General features: G+C 37.8%; 8 protein-coding genes across 8 annotated transcripts; 4 read left to right on the forward strand and 4 right to left on the reverse strand.

Moving 5' to 3' along the window:
• Positions 1–57: 57 nt before the first annotated feature.
• YML6 (mitochondrial 54S ribosomal protein uL4m) lies at positions 58–825 on the reverse strand (the record flags this gene model as incomplete). Its single annotated transcript, XM_015609623.1, has 1 exon — positions 58–825. The coding sequence occupies one exon, from the start codon at positions 823–825 to the stop codon at positions 58–60; it is 768 nt and encodes a 255-aa protein (XP_015469579.1).
• A 370-nt stretch (positions 826–1,195) lies between these two features.
• On the reverse strand, positions 1,196–3,265 carry AC631_00794 (serine-type carboxypeptidase; the record flags this gene model as incomplete). The annotated part of the gene is made up of 1 exon (XM_015609624.1): positions 1,196–3,265. The coding sequence occupies one exon, from the start codon at positions 3,263–3,265 to the stop codon at positions 1,196–1,198; it is 2,070 nt and encodes a 689-aa protein (XP_015469580.1).
• A 325-nt stretch (positions 3,266–3,590) lies between these two features.
• Positions 3,591–6,293, reverse strand: GPH1 (glycogen phosphorylase; the record flags this gene model as incomplete). The annotated part of the gene is made up of 1 exon (XM_015609625.1): positions 3,591–6,293. The coding sequence occupies one exon, from the start codon at positions 6,291–6,293 to the stop codon at positions 3,591–3,593; it is 2,703 nt and encodes a 900-aa protein (XP_015469581.1).
• Positions 6,294–7,081: 788 nt separating this feature from the next.
• On the forward strand, positions 7,082–7,762 carry AC631_00796 (uncharacterized protein; the record flags this gene model as incomplete). The annotated part of the gene is made up of 1 exon (XM_015609626.1): positions 7,082–7,762. The coding sequence occupies one exon, from the start codon at positions 7,082–7,084 to the stop codon at positions 7,760–7,762; it is 681 nt and encodes a 226-aa protein (XP_015469582.1).
• A 710-nt stretch (positions 7,763–8,472) lies between these two features.
• On the reverse strand, positions 8,473–9,396 carry AC631_00797 (uncharacterized protein; the record flags this gene model as incomplete). Its single annotated transcript, XM_015609627.1, has 1 exon — positions 8,473–9,396. The coding sequence occupies one exon, from the start codon at positions 9,394–9,396 to the stop codon at positions 8,473–8,475; it is 924 nt and encodes a 307-aa protein (XP_015469583.1).
• Positions 9,397–10,010: 614 nt separating this feature from the next.
• AC631_00798 (uncharacterized protein) lies at positions 10,011–10,967 on the forward strand (the record flags this gene model as incomplete). The annotated part of the gene is made up of 1 exon (XM_015609628.1): positions 10,011–10,967. One exon carries the CDS (start codon positions 10,011–10,013, stop codon positions 10,965–10,967), a length of 957 nt encoding a protein of 318 aa, XP_015469584.1.
• Positions 10,968–11,599: 632 nt separating this feature from the next.
• On the forward strand, positions 11,600–13,012 carry AC631_00799 (uncharacterized protein; the record flags this gene model as incomplete). Its single annotated transcript, XM_015609629.1, has 1 exon — positions 11,600–13,012. The coding sequence occupies one exon, from the start codon at positions 11,600–11,602 to the stop codon at positions 13,010–13,012; it is 1,413 nt and encodes a 470-aa protein (XP_015469585.1).
• Positions 13,013–13,704: 692 nt separating this feature from the next.
• On the forward strand, positions 13,705–14,430 carry MCM1 (transcription factor; the record flags this gene model as incomplete). The annotated part of the gene is made up of 1 exon (XM_015609630.1): positions 13,705–14,430. The coding sequence occupies one exon, from the start codon at positions 13,705–13,707 to the stop codon at positions 14,428–14,430; it is 726 nt and encodes a 241-aa protein (XP_015469586.1).
• Between the last annotated feature and the right edge of the window lie 894 nt (positions 14,431–15,324).

The raw sequence follows: 15,324 nt of genomic DNA on the forward strand, positions 1-15,324 counted from the left end.
CTTCTTTACAATAATTAGTCGATTAAAGTGTATATACTTTCTTATCTATGTACAAGACTAGTAGGATTCAGTGGAGTATTTACCAATGAACCATTGTAAGGCTGGGGCCTCGATGTAGATACGGTTAGCCTTCAATATGTCCCTGACTTCGACGGCTTCCTTAATGAGCACATCGGCCTTCTTGCCAATATACTCGGTCGAGTTTATCAAGTTATCTCTTTGGGCATCGGTGATGAACAACAAGCTCAAACGGTCTAAGTCATGGGCTTCCACAAACTGCCTGGTGGCATCAGGATGGTCGTACTTGAAATCAGCAACGACATCGTCGGAGGTGTTGACATTAGACTTATCGCCTCCGATTATGAAAACCTTCCCGTTACGGTATTGGTCTGATAATGCGGTTTGGAAAGCCTTGCTGTAAACTTTAGAAGGTAATCTGGTGGACCAGTCGTGTGGGGCCTTGATACCATGCGCCTTGACCTCGTTGTCTCTGATAGGAGAGTTGGCATCACCAGTTCTGGCTCTACCGGTACCCTTTTGTGCATGTAGCTTTCTGTTGGAGTATAACTTGTCTCCCTTTGTGATGACATATCCAGAACCGACTCTGGCACGATCCGCCTCAAAGACGACTGCACTCCATAAGAAGTCTCTTCTCAATGGTGCATCGAAAAACTGTGTGGGCAACGGAACAAATGAGTGTGGTTCTAATGATGGAAAACTACGCAACGATCCTAATGTGTATTTGGGTGGGGTTGCTATCTTGAACGAAACGTCACTAGAAACCTTGGCTTCTGTGGCTAACTTACGGATCGATTGTCTGAACATGTTATGTATATCTTGATCACCCTATTCAGCTGGTTGTATGTAATATTGTTCTTGGAACTATTATTATGGAAAATAAATTAATGCAAATACTTTGTGGGAAATCAGGAACTGAAATATTTTCTTCTATACGTCACTTGGTTGAATCTAGATACTTCAAACTCCTCTTGCAATCCAATCAATAGTATATAGTAAAACGTCCTGTTATGCTTAACAATTCACTTTGATCAACCTTCATTAGCTAATTACAGGTTTATGTGAGAAGTGAAAAATTATTTTGCGGTTCACGCACGCTCGGTTGGTTTTCATACATGGGTGCAAAACACCTCGTATAATACAAAATATTGTGTAAAATAACTATTTAAATATGTGTCTATGTAGAAGCCAGTTGCTTACTGTTCTGATTCTCTTCATTTGTTTCTTCTTCGTCGCTTTCAATTATAAAATTTTCAACTCCGTTATCCGTATGCTCATTAACTCCTCCACTCATCTCAATATCTTCATAAACTTTGCCGGATGTTGGAGCATATGCACCACGGTTATCACCACCTTTCAACTTATTAAAAGCTCGAGATAAAATTCCTCGCTCATTCTGTTCAATTTCCTCTTCTTCGAATTGCCTTAACTGATCGGCCCATTGGACGTTCTTCTTTTTACCCGACGGACCTGTCTTAATTATCGACGAAGGGCGCGATCTATAAGATGAATAAAGTATATAAACACCCCAGATAAGAACAACTATAACTAAAAGCTGGATAATTCGAGTAATGCGACTGGATGTTTTTTGAGTGTCTGCTACTTCTGCTTCAGCGCTGGGTGATGCCGAGTGTTGATCTGGAGTGGTACTGGTCGCTGAAGTGGTACTTGTGGCGGTAAATTTTCCAGATACTGCTAATGTACTAGATGTTTTTGTTTGTTTAGAGGAAGTCAGAGTTGTCTTTGGTTTGGAATCCTCTTTCTGATTAGCCATACGGACACCTAATGGATATGTAACTATTGACTTCTTCTGCTTATCACTCTTGTTGTCGACTTCTTTTTCATCAAAATTGCCAGTAATCAAATCGATCAAACTCCGTGAAATTTCTGGCTTGTCAAATGGCACCATGTGTGACGCATCGAATATATTAACAAATGTTAAATTTCTTTCGGTTTTAATATAGCCAGCTTTCTTCTCGTCATAAATCCAGTCCATTGCATCAAGGTCTTCCGAAAATCCAGTTTGACCATTCCACGTTAACTTTTTAATAAACCCTTCCGTACCAATATAATTACAAATTATATCTCTGTTTCCGTTGAACAACACAACTGGTATTTCTTCTAAAATCGAAGGAAATAAATGGATAGAAGGCTTTGAATTTTTTGCTTTGAAATTTCGGCCAACCTTACCTGAGCATTCGCTCCATTCTTTATGATTAATCAAATTCAAATCATTCATAACGCTCTGTTCGCGTAAAAATGGTGTAATGTTTGCTAAATCAGGGGGCCAGTTCATACCACAAGAAGGATAGGAATCCTTTAAGGTATAATCATACATGTTGATGCACTGTTGGTCATATGCGGCCAGTCGATCTCTTGTAGCGTCCAAAATTAAGTTCAACACCCTTTCACAAGTATTAGAAACAACTTCTGACTCGTTTGAGCCATCAGGGCCGTCACTATTACTGACTATTTCTTGACATTTCTGATGCTGACTCAAAATCAGGCTCCATCTTGCATTGTCTGTTTTAATAATACCAGCCTGAACTGAGTAAGGTAAATAAGACAAACTCTGCTCATTTGGCGCAATCCATCCATTCCCGATCAATAATCCCTTGAGATTATATGGTTTTTGACCTTCGGGTAAATTCTTATTACGACGCAATATTCCATCGGCGATATATGGGATGTATTGACCAGCATAACTCTCACCTGCAAAATAAATTTCATTCGATGCATCTTCTGGGAATAATTCATAATACTTTTCCATAAACTTCAAAAACTCTACAGTTATCTGGTCTAAATCATGATCGTATTCGTCTGAATAACTGAACCCGGTTCCAGCAGGTTGATCGACAAACACTATATCTCCAGATTTGTGCCACGAACCTTCGTTGTATATAACCTCCTTTTCTTTATTGATTCTAAACGGACCCGCTTCCATTAAAGCTCCATCCATAGAAGAGCACCCTGGTCCCCCATTAAGCCAGAATATAGTCCTCTTTTCCGCTTCAGGTATTTTTTTTGTATCCTGATACTTCCAAAAAAAGTAATGTGTTTTATTCTCGGGATACAACTCAAGTTGACCCGAAAACATCAAAGGCCTCTGTTCCTTACGAACATTCAGGTACAATCCCGGCAAGTAGGTTACCAAGTATTCCGCCTTAGGATCATTCCTAGATGTGAACGGAAGTGCAAATGTCACCAAACTTTGGATAAGAATCAACAATAAATATTTGATTACCATGTTACAGAACAACCTAAACCACTTATTCTATCAGACAGCAGACCAAGCCAACTATTATATATCCAAGGTACGCTTTCTAATACCTCTCAAAGTGGTCAACCAGTTTATCTTCCAAAACAGGCTTATCCATCTATATAAATATTGCCAGTGGTATGTAGCTCCTCCAAGAGAAATAAATTCCTGCACAATTTTACACGTGAATTCCAGGTTCCGATAACAAGAATAAAACATATATGAACTATATATCTAAAAAACAGGTAACAAACAAGTAATAAGGAAGAAATAAAAGGCGACATGTGGTCTATCTCTGTTTCGCATGAAAAGTCTAAGAATTTAATGGTTCTACTTCCCAAATGTTTTCAGCATATTCATCGATACATCTATCAGAACTGAAGAAACCCATGTTTGCTACACTTAAGACAGATTTCTTTACCCATCCGTGTAAATGATCGATGTCTTTAGCGTCACCACCATGGTGGCCGTAAACCTTTTCTAATTTAATGTGAGTATCTAAGAAAAGATCAAAATCGTCGGAAACGAGATAGTAGTCACCGTGATCTCTAATACTTTCTATCAATGTATGAAATTCATCAGGGTTACCAAATTTACCCGACAAAATGGCATCAAATACTTTCTTTAAAGATTTAGAGATATTGACCCCATTGTAGACATTCTTATGTCTTAATTCGTCAACTGATTCGGCCAAATTTCCGAATAAAAAGATATTCTCTTGGCCAATTTCTCTGGTGATTTCAACATTAGCCCCGTCAACGGTACCAATGATCAAACCTCCATTCAAAGCGAATTTCATATTGGAGGTACCTGAAGCCTCGGTACCTGCGGTGGAAATATGATTTGATAAATCTGATGCGGGAATAATGATTTCTGCTTTCGAAACATTATAGTCAGGAATAAAAACGACTTTCAATAAATTACCGATCTCTTCATCGTTATTCACAACATCAGCGACCTGGTTAATTAAATGAATAATCGTTTTGGCCATATAATATCCTGGTGCAGCTTTGCCGCCAAAAATTGAGCACTTAGAAATATAGTATTTCAACTTGATTTCCTCAACACTGACACCATTTGCAAGAAGTTCTTTGATATGCAAATATCTGTGAATCACTGCAAATATGTTTAACTGTTGTCTTTTGTATTCATGGATTCTCTTAACTTGAATATCAAACAAAACGGTTGGATCTATGGTTATTCCTGTCAAGTCTTTGACCAAATCCGCTAATTTAACCTTATTGCTTAACTTAATGTTATCCCATTTGGTCAAAAATTTGTCATCATCGACAAATTGCTCCAATTCTTTTAATTTGCCTAAATTAGTTAAATAGCTATAGGTTGGATCATTCAACGTTTCACTAATTAACTCTGCTAATTTTGGATTAGCCTGCTTTAACCATCTTCTTGGTGTGATACCATTTGTAACATTGGTAAACTTATCTTCACCAAATATTTTTACAAAGTCTTTAAAAATGGTGGTTTTGATTAATTCTGAATGCAATTCTGCAACACCGTTCACTTTATGTGAACCAATTATAGCTAAGTATGCCATTCTAATAGCCTTACCGTTATCTTCTTCAATAATTGATACTCTTCTAAGTAAATCACGATCACTTGGGAATTTACTTTCGACAGCTTTTAAGAAAAAGAAATTGATATCGTAAATGATCTCTAAATGACGTGGTAATAATCTGCTTACCAATTCTACCGGCCATTTCTCTAACGCTTCAGTCATAACAGTGTGATTCGTGTAAGCAAAGACCTTTGTCACAATCGACCAAGCGTCATCCCATGGTAATTCTTCTAAATCAACCAATATTCTTTGTAATTCAACTATAGCTAACGTTGGATGCGTGTCGTTCAATTGAATTGCAACCTGATTAGGGAACTTCTTCCAGTTGTCCTTGTGATTCTTCTTGAAACGACGGACTATGTCATGTAATGAAGCTGCCACCCAAAAATATTGTTGTTTCAATCTTAACTCTTTACCATGCATGAAATTATCATTTGGATATAATACGGAAGTAATTGATTCGGCCTTTTGTTGAGCAGCTACAGACTGTTGATAATCACCGGAATTGAACTTGTTGAAATCAAATTCGTTGGTAGGCTTTGCATTCCATAATCTCAAATTATTTGTGTTTTCAGTATTGAAACCAGGGATTGGATAATCAGCAGGGACAGCTAACACACGTTCTCCACCAGTCCAAATTTTCTTTGGCTTCCCCGTATTGGTATCGTAAGATTCGTATACATAACCAAAGAAATCAACAGGGATCTGAATTTCGCTTCTGTTGATTTCCCAAGGATTTGTATATTCTAACCAATAGTCTGGTTGTTCAACTTGATAGCCATCAATGATTTTTTGTTGAAATATACCGTACTGGTAATTCAACCCGTAACCCCATCCAGAGTAATTTTTGGACGACAAGGAATCAACAAAGCATGCAGCTAATCTACCTAAACCACCATTACCCAATGCAGCATCAGGTTCTTGGTCCAATACATCTTCCAAATTGAATCCTAATTCGTGCAATGCACCCTTCGTGTGTTCTCTACTTTTCAAGTTGATCAAAGCATTGTCCATGGCCCTACCCATTAAAAACTCTAACGATAAGTAATATACCCTCTTATCATCGTGAATAGTTTGCTTTTGTTGTGTGTTAGCCCAATCAATAAGCAACGCATCCCTGATTGTGTTTGAAGCTGCCTGGTACGCACCTAAATTATCACAGTTGTACATATTTCTGGCTAACGTGATTTCAACATGTCTAATAAATTCCAGCTCAAACTTTTCCTTATCATTCAATGGTGTACTCTTCTTCGAGTCCTCATCCTTAATCCTCTTCTCCTTGAAGTCAAATGGCTTTAAGTGGGTGTGCTTTTTCCAAATCTGCTTCGAAGACTCAGGGATCGATGTATCAAGAGCGATAATCTGATTGGGAGTGAACCCGGTATTTGTTCTGCTTAATTTTGGCTGTGGTAGATCAGAAGGAGTCAAGTAGTCACTCATTCTGTAGTTGTTCTTATTGTATTCTTCAAGTAAAGTAAATCCACCTTGAAGTAGTGAACATATATATATATATTTGGAAGGCTTGCTCTATTCAGGGAAATATGGCTCAATCGGGTGCGATCCAAATGTGGAACCACCTTTCGGGTAATTCATGCCCATTTGGTGAATTATCCACCGTGGTGCAAAAGTCCCTATAATAATCCCCCCGAAGTATCCTGCACCCTTTAACTTTTTTGTACCCTTTTACGAAAGTATGCACTCTATCAAACGCAAGTTTGAAATTGGTCTTCATATAGATATGACGATACAGAATTCCTATATCACTCTCTGATATGAATAAGTATCGGAATTTCATTCCTTCAGTCACATGCCTTATCTAGCATTATGCCCGTATTTCTGTATTGAAAAAAAAAATATTTAGAGCGACTTGCGAACAAATTCAAAACCCAAATTGAGCCACATTTGGATAATTCCGTAACAATTTGGATAATACGCTGGTGGCATTCTATATACTTAGACATCACTCTATTATTTGTAGCCTGAGAGTTTTTGGAAGTTCTTCACTTTTCAAATGGCCGAATACATACTACATGCGCACCTTGATGGTGATAAAGGTAATGAAAAAAGGTGCAGGATTGAGAATTTTTATTTTGCAACTCATTGTTGACGAAGATGATGAGCCGTAAAATAAAATTCGATTAATTGAAATTTGATTTGATATAATTAAGCACAGAACGCTTTTAAAACAAACATTTTTTCAGATATTTTGAAGAAAAATGCTTCCTAATATGGCTATGCCTATGATGTTGCTTCTGCCGATAAGACCTCCGGCCAGACAACAGTCGCAAACTGTGTCCAAGAAACCGAGCCGTACTCAATCAGTTCGCCGTAGCAATTCCCATTTATCGGATAAAGAGATAGAAGTTGTCCAGCGTATATGGGGGTCGTTGGATATGTACTTGGAGGAAGATGCTGACAAACAGGCTGAAAGCGACTGTATTATCCACCAAGTGGTGCCAAAGTTGACGGTGCTGGAGGTTCAAGTAGGGAAGAAGTCAAAAAACCTCAAATCAACAGCGCATCGAGAATTCGAAGTCAGATTACAGAAAAATATATATCTTTACTTTAAATCGCATTACCGGTCAAAGGGTTCGCCATATTCGACGTTGACGCACTATGGGAACCCTGAAGACTTTCTGTTTGATTTGCATTTGCCAGCAGTTCTAAAGATGTTGACCATACTTATTTGGCAAATGGAAGATGGCGAGACCACTATGCGAGAGGCAAGGAATGAAAGCACGTATATATGGAGGTTCGAATCGTGGCATTATAACTTGATTGGTGAAGGCATAGTAGCTACTATCTTGGAAATGCTTGGCCGAGACAACTTCTCACAAGAGAATGAATATACCTGGATTAAGTTCTATAATAAAATTGCCAATCGTGTACAGTCAGAAGCTCAGACCTAGAATTTATAATAGCATAAGCATAGTAATGATAGTAGCTTGCTTTTAGTCTTCAAATGCTTATTATTCTACAGCTGATTTTCAAGTATAACTCACCTGTAAATATTTGACATATGCAAGGAATTTGAGTGAAACAAACTATTGCGTGTCATTAAATCGGCATAAGGATAATATGTGAGATTTATAATTTGATGACAGGTTCAATACAGTATCAACTCAATAAAATTACTCTATTCATCTGGAGTAATAGCTTCGATAGTGTCAAAAAAAATTTTTTGAGATTGACGTCGTTCGCATATTTCCGCATGTGAGCATTTACTTGCTTGTATTTAGTTCACTTCAATTGATGAAAAGAACTGTGTTTAAAAAGATTTGATTCTAAGCTCCTATTTAAAATCGTAGACCTTGTGAAATTGACTTCGTAATAATTTGTATGGATGTCTTCAACGATATTGTAAGTTGATATTCATGTTCATTTTTGCAGAAATTTACGATTTTGGTGATAATATTTGTAAATCAACCATTTGCTAATCCTCCTTGACTATTCTTGATTAAATATTGGTTCAATACCTAGTAAACCTAAACAGAGCAAAGTAGATAAGGAATTAAGACTATGAAAGTTTTCATTAAGTTTTATTTAAGGTATAAACAGAAAAATGTAAAATGGTACGAGAAAATGAACTATACGTTGCTAAATGCGAAAAATTGAATATTCATGATTGAAACTGTCCTGATTGACCTGGACCGTTTTGACCTGGACCCGCTTGGCCTGGGGCAGCTTGGCCTGGAGAACCCCCAACAACAGAGGATTCCGATGAAGCTTGGCCAGATGATTGGGTGCTTATGGTGCTGAAGGTGGTTGGAGCAAATCCTGTGCTTGAAGCAGAGCCAACAGAAGATGATGAGCCATTAGTAGGACATGTATCTCTATCTGTTAATTCATCATTCTGGTATGATTTGCAGCATTGGTCGGATGGGTAAAATTCGGTACACCAGTCCTTACCTCCGTCATACTTGAATCCAGAGTTGTATTCAACGCATCTAAATCCTTGAGAAACTAAATCGTTGTAAGCATCTGGGTGGTAAAGCTTATTTTCTTGACATGAGCCGACAAGGAAGATCTTGTCTGAAGTCTTTGAGTGATCTTGTTGTCTTTCTAATTGGTACATGACGGTAAATTGATATAAGAACTGGCATAATAAACCCTTAGCAAAGTTGAATTTGAATTCAACGCCGAAACCTGGTTGTTTCGAAATCAATTGCGGGTTGTAACGTTCTAAGACTGTTTCTGAGTCAGAAGCATTTAAAATAGCAAAGTCATTTAAAGATTGATGATTTGGGTTTTTGAAATACAAATCAACAGTGTAGTTTTCTTCCGGTGCCTTGGCGTTGTTAGCAACATATAAATTGAAGTCAATTGGGAATTCAGTAGTGTCGTTAGAACCTTGAATAGTTGATGAAAACTTATCACAAACATAATCACCGGAATACAACAAGTCTTGTGGTGTCTTGATACCAGCACCAACAATCTTAGCGTTGCCTGAGGTGCTTAACTTGTTAATTTCAGGAATGTTTGAAATGAATGCATTTGAAGCTGCAATCAAGAGTAAAACTGGATATAAAGCGGAACTTAACATGATTAGATTTTATTTAAGATTAATGAGAAAATATTAGCTACCACCCACGGAATACATGGGTTCTTTATATACCTTTTCATCTATGGAATGCAAAACATAGTATGAGCGTCTGAAGTTGCTCGACCCAATAAGAAGCACATTCGTTGGTATGTTGTATATGTACTAACGCAATATTAAATAATCAGAACTATTCTTGCATTGTTCTCAACATACATACAATGCGAGGTTGTTATACAAATTAAGGGGTATCATACGCTTTTGTATGTGCCAATTCTATTTTTAATAGAAACATCATGTACGGCATAGACGAACGTCGGTAATACTTCTGGTACCTTAATACCAACTACAGAACTAATTCTAACAATTAAAACAGTCCTATATAAGGATATGACTTACCATTACCTTCCTTATACTTGTGTGTAGCATGCGTATACCCTATTTGCTTCAGAACAGTCCGGAGTCATTAATAGCAAGAGGTAGAGACAGTATTATGACAGAATGGGCTCACATTCATTGTCGCGAAATCCTTCATAGACTCGCTCAGCCATAAAGATGTTTATTTATTTAGAAGTTTTCCTAAAAAATTAATCATTCATTGATGCTACAATAATTTTATGTACTACAGATCATTTCAAGCACATAATAACTCATCCATAAATTCCCTATGTCTTATTAAGTCGACAAATTTTGTATTGTCTGGTGGTGGAAACGATTGCTTAATACGATTACATAATCTTAATAATGATAGTGTCCAGTCCACCACATTTCCGAAAGAGCATATAACTGCAGTAAATAGCATTGACGTAAGTAGTTCGGGAGAAACATTTGTTTCTGGTGGAGGAGACACAATCAACGTATGGGACCTGGTCAAGCAATGTAAGTTGATGAGATATCAATCAATAAACGATCAAATAAGAGATGAGGTCTACGATTGCAAAATATTGAACGATAGTTTGGTTGTGTCATGTGGAACTAATTGCTTTGTTAACTTTCATGACTTGAGACAACCCAAAAGGACTAAACCTATTTACAGTGTCAAGGCTGGAAATGATAATTTGAATTCGCTAGATTACAACCCAATATCAAAAGTTCTCTCAGTAGGGAGCCTTGACGGCAGGTTGACTAGAATTGACTTAAGAAACCAGGAGGTTATTCGAGATACATTTGAGTGTGGTGGTTTGTTGAATGTGAGATTGTGCCCGAGAGATATGACATTAATAACTTTTGAAAATGGCAAATTGAAACTATGCGATTCCAATGATTTGCTGATAAACTCAGAGGTTACATTATCCAACGACAAATTAACTTACAGAATAGCGTCCGACGTAATTAAAGATTATTATTCGGATACTGAATATATTATGAGTGGGTCAGAAACCGGCATAGTCTACTTATGGAAGCATAACCCAACAGACCAGACGGTCTCAGAATTCAAGATCTTGGAGCCACCTCTGCTGCAATATACAGATAAGTCTCGTATTTTGAGTGTGGTTAAATTTATTGCGTCTTCAAATAGGCTTATTTGTTCCAGCGAAAATGGGCTTTTGCATATCTGGGAAAATGTGTTATAAGTTGAAAAGAAATAGCATTTATTATAGACATATAGATATTAAGCAGACTCTATTCCTTATGGTATCAGTCTTGCACAACGGTGAAACAAAATATTCACTTAATCTCCCAATTATACTGTCTGTATTATCTTGAATATAAAATTGTATTAATGAGATCTATACCTCTTCACACCTTAAATAATTATACCCTCATCGCGTATTGTAATCTTAAAGTTACGAATAATACTACTTTTTCATTTATAGCCTATTTCAAAGGCAATTATGCTTTAGATATCCAAATCAAAGATTAATTTCATGATGTTCTTTACATCTAATTTTATAAAATGCTGCGAAATAAGTAAATCAATGAGAATATTAAGAAAATACTCAATTTATTAAACTCAAGCCTTAAATTTCACTAACTTAAATAACACCTGTTAGCATTGCTTAGAAAATAGTTTATCAAGTACCAGCATAGTTTCTTTTAAACCTAATATATAGATATACCCATAATAAGGATTACCATCTATTTAGTACGAGTCGTGTGTGATCGAATTGGTGTATAGGAATTTTTCACTTACGCAACCAAAATACTATTCATATAGATTTACCCTAGATAAATCAATTTCTCTTGCAATCAATTATCAATTTCAATGTCTTCAGATACACCTACACCTAGTGAATTACTGAAAAATATAGAAACACCAGAAGTGACGTCTCCTCATGAAAAAGAGGCTCACCAGAAGGAGCCAGAGAATGATAACCCATATCCACCAAAATCAATAGTCCTAGCAAAGGTTAAAGGGTATCCGCCGTGGCCTGCCATGATTCTCGACGAGGCATTGTTACCTGAAAATATTCGTAGTAAGAAGCCTAAAAGTGTCAAACAACCTCCTAAAAGAAAACTGTCTAAGCCGATAACAATATTACCGGTTCGATTCTTTAGCGACGATACATACATCTGGATTAAAAGCAATGAATTGAAAACACTAAATCACGAGATGATAAATCTGTTTTTGCAAAATGACAAGAAACGTAAGGATAACTTATTACAGACGGCATACGAATTGGCCAATGATCCACCAGACATGGAATTATTCATAAAATGGGGATCAAAGGGCGAACCGGTCGAAGTTCCGTATGTCCCTGAAGAAGAAGTCGTCGAAGAAGAGGAAGAAGACGTCGATGATATAGAAGAAGAGGATGTCGAAGAAGAAGAAGAAGAAGAAGAAGATTACGAGGAGCCTTCTCGTAAGAAACAAAAGAAAAATACCAAACAACTGAAAAGCAAAAAGAAAACAACTAAGAAGCAACCAGCTAAAAAGGAAACCAAACCTACCGCAATTCCAAAGGCAAAACAGGTCGATCCAAGAGAACAAGGGTACGATAGTGACTGGGGCTTAGATGAAGTGAAGCACTATAATTATGATGAAGGAAATTATATTTTTGATAAAGAAAAGGATCAGATCAAATTTGAAACAGAATTTCCGTCGGCGGCATCCTTAAGCAACTCTTTAGCAAAGTACCACAACCAGTTTGACAAGTTAGACATACTGTTGACCGACCAGTTACTCTCTGATCCAATAAATGAGACAGAAATATTGCAAAACCTTAAAAAACTAGACGGGTTAACTATACCCAAATCAGTGTACACGAAAAGCAAAGTCTTAAAGGCGTTGATTCTTACATTGAGAAGACCCAGCGAGAGATTTCCCTACCCGAAAATCAAGAAGGAAGTTAAGAAGCTTGTGCGGAAATGGGTTGATTTGGATATCGAAGAAAATACGATCGAGGACTTGGAGATGATCGAAGAAAACGGCGAAACCACTCAGGAACCAGAACAGTTGCCTGACGAGGAGTCAAAACAGGAACCAGAACAACCGAATGCTCAGACAGCCCCCGATGCGTTACAAGGAGAGCATCAAACGTCGGGAGCCTCTGCAACAGAACAGCCTGAATTGGCCACGGCCACCCAAGAAACTCCAGAAAATACGCAGGGTGCTTCGAGTGAACCTAACGGGGTCAAGTCTGATTCTTTCAACACAGACAGCTTTGTTACGGCCTAATTTATCTACTCATCTCTGTGCTTCCCATATTTCTGTAAAATAGATGTACTATAAATTAAATGCATTGTAGAAAAGTCTTACTAAGCACCCTACACACTATTCAATATATTATGCTACTTATACAGACCCAATGGCTCTATTTTGATCCATTTACCTCTAGTTTCTATGCTGCATTGGTATTTTATCTGCGTAGTAACAGTACCACTGGTAGTAAAAATGAGCACATTATTAATTTAGTACGAAAACCAAAAACCACCAAATTTCTCATTTTAGAAACACCAAATTGGTTCATCCCCTTTTGTTTTGATTGCTCTTTTAGTCAAAAAATAGCTGCTTAGTATTAGCAAATACTCATTAGGAATATTTTGAAGTATGTATACAAACAGATTATACTCAACAACTTAGGATCACCTCGAGCGGATATAGTCGCTTTTAGCTTTCAAATTTTATGGAAAGACGTAATTAATTACAAGAATTTAAGTTGAGGCTGGTTACCTAATTGGGTACAAGTCAATTTCCTATTATGGCTAGGGTTGCACATACCTTGAAGTGATTGATTTGGACATTAATACGTTTGGGTTAGGGAAGATATATCGATAGGAAGTGGAAGCTATTTGAGAATGGGCGATGACGGCAAGTTGTTTTGAGTTTAGAGTAATGACGCGGATATAAATACTAACAAATATTAGCAGATGTCTGAAGCTACCATTAAGAAATTGGATAACGACGAACAGCTAGGATCTAGTGGGTCTGGAAACACCCAGTTTGCTTCCAATTCGTCAACCGCACCTACCGGAGGTGACGATGATGACGACGACGAACCAACAAGCGGAGGAAAACAACAAAAAGAAAGAAGAAAGATTGAAATCAAATTTATTCAAGACAAGTCCAGACGTCACATTACATTCTCCAAGAGAAAGGCTGGTATTATGAAGAAGGCGTATGAATTGTCGGTATTGACCGGAACACAAGTTTTGTTGTTGGTTGTTAGTGAGACCGGTTTGGTGTACACCTTCACCACTCCTAAATTACAGCCTTTAGTCACCAAGTCTGAAGGTAAGAATTTGATCCAAGCGTGCTTGAATGCACCAGAAGAAGGATTGGGCGATGACCAAGGAGAACAATCCGACGGTAACTCGCAAGAACTGCCAGACCAAAGCCCTGTACCCCAACAAGGTCAACAACAGGCACAACAACAGGCGGCTCAGGTGCACCATGCACAACAAGTCCAGGCAGCCACCGCTCAGCAAATGCCTCCAGGTGCCCACATACCTCATGGCATGCCTTATCCGGGAGCTGGTCATCCTCAGGCTGGTATGCCCATGCCTCCTCAGGGTTACAACGACCCAAATGTATACCAGCAATATTTTGCTAACATGCAAAATAGTAATATGCCAAACCAACAACAATACCAATAAATTGGTTAGTTCATTTCTGTGTGTAATATATGTTAGCAACGTTTATGGTTTCTGTTAGATTTAATACTTTTTCTAAGAATCCAAGTTTAGTGTACATTAAGATTGCGTTGTAGTCCACAGCCATCAATTGATAGCCAGAATGGTGCGCTTACGCTATGAGGATTGTAAATAAATTGAATGTATACTAGCATTGAAAGATACCGATATATAATGGAACCATTTTCCGCACCCCCTGCGTCGCAGCGACCTAGAAAGTCTCTCTGCTAACCTCTTTGAAGGGACTCGCTTTCTCCATTAACCCCTTCGTAGTACCAACCTCACTAGCCACATGAGCCACACACACCACCTCCTCTATCATCTCCAAAAATCAGACCAACCAATACAAACACGAGTAAACCTAGCTGCACTGATCAGCACCAGCCCTTCTCGCCCAAATCCAACTAGAACCATACAGAAGTAGACTGAGCTACCCTTCCTAAGCCTATATGTCATAATCATCGATAATCTCGTTGAGCCTCACGGTTCCTCTTTCAGGGAAGGAGCGCAACTCCCCCATTAAATTAAAGTGCGAGGCTATTTCTCGAGATGACTATAATTACTTTCGTGAAATGTAGCCCCACACAATATAAAATCTGGCGAAATGTGTAACCTTCTAGCCACTGGGGTAACTATATTAATGACTAAGTTTGATTTCTAGTGAGTCGCATTGTTGCACATATAAAAGTCAATACGGGAAGTATAGTGCGATTAACCCGTATTGATGTCGTATATGTGTATACACAGATTTTCAATTGAATGACCTTACAAATAGATTAACTAATTTAATATATTATGATCCCCGCCAATGAGCTACCGCTAATAGTAACTAGAATCACTTAAGTAAGGTAAGTGTAG

Source organism: Debaryomyces fabryi (genome assembly GCF_001447935.2).
Source record: "Debaryomyces fabryi strain CBS 789 chromosome Unknown contig00009, whole genome shotgun sequence".
Lineage (NCBI taxonomy): Eukaryota > Fungi > Ascomycota > Pichiomycetes > Serinales > Debaryomycetaceae > Debaryomyces > Debaryomyces fabryi.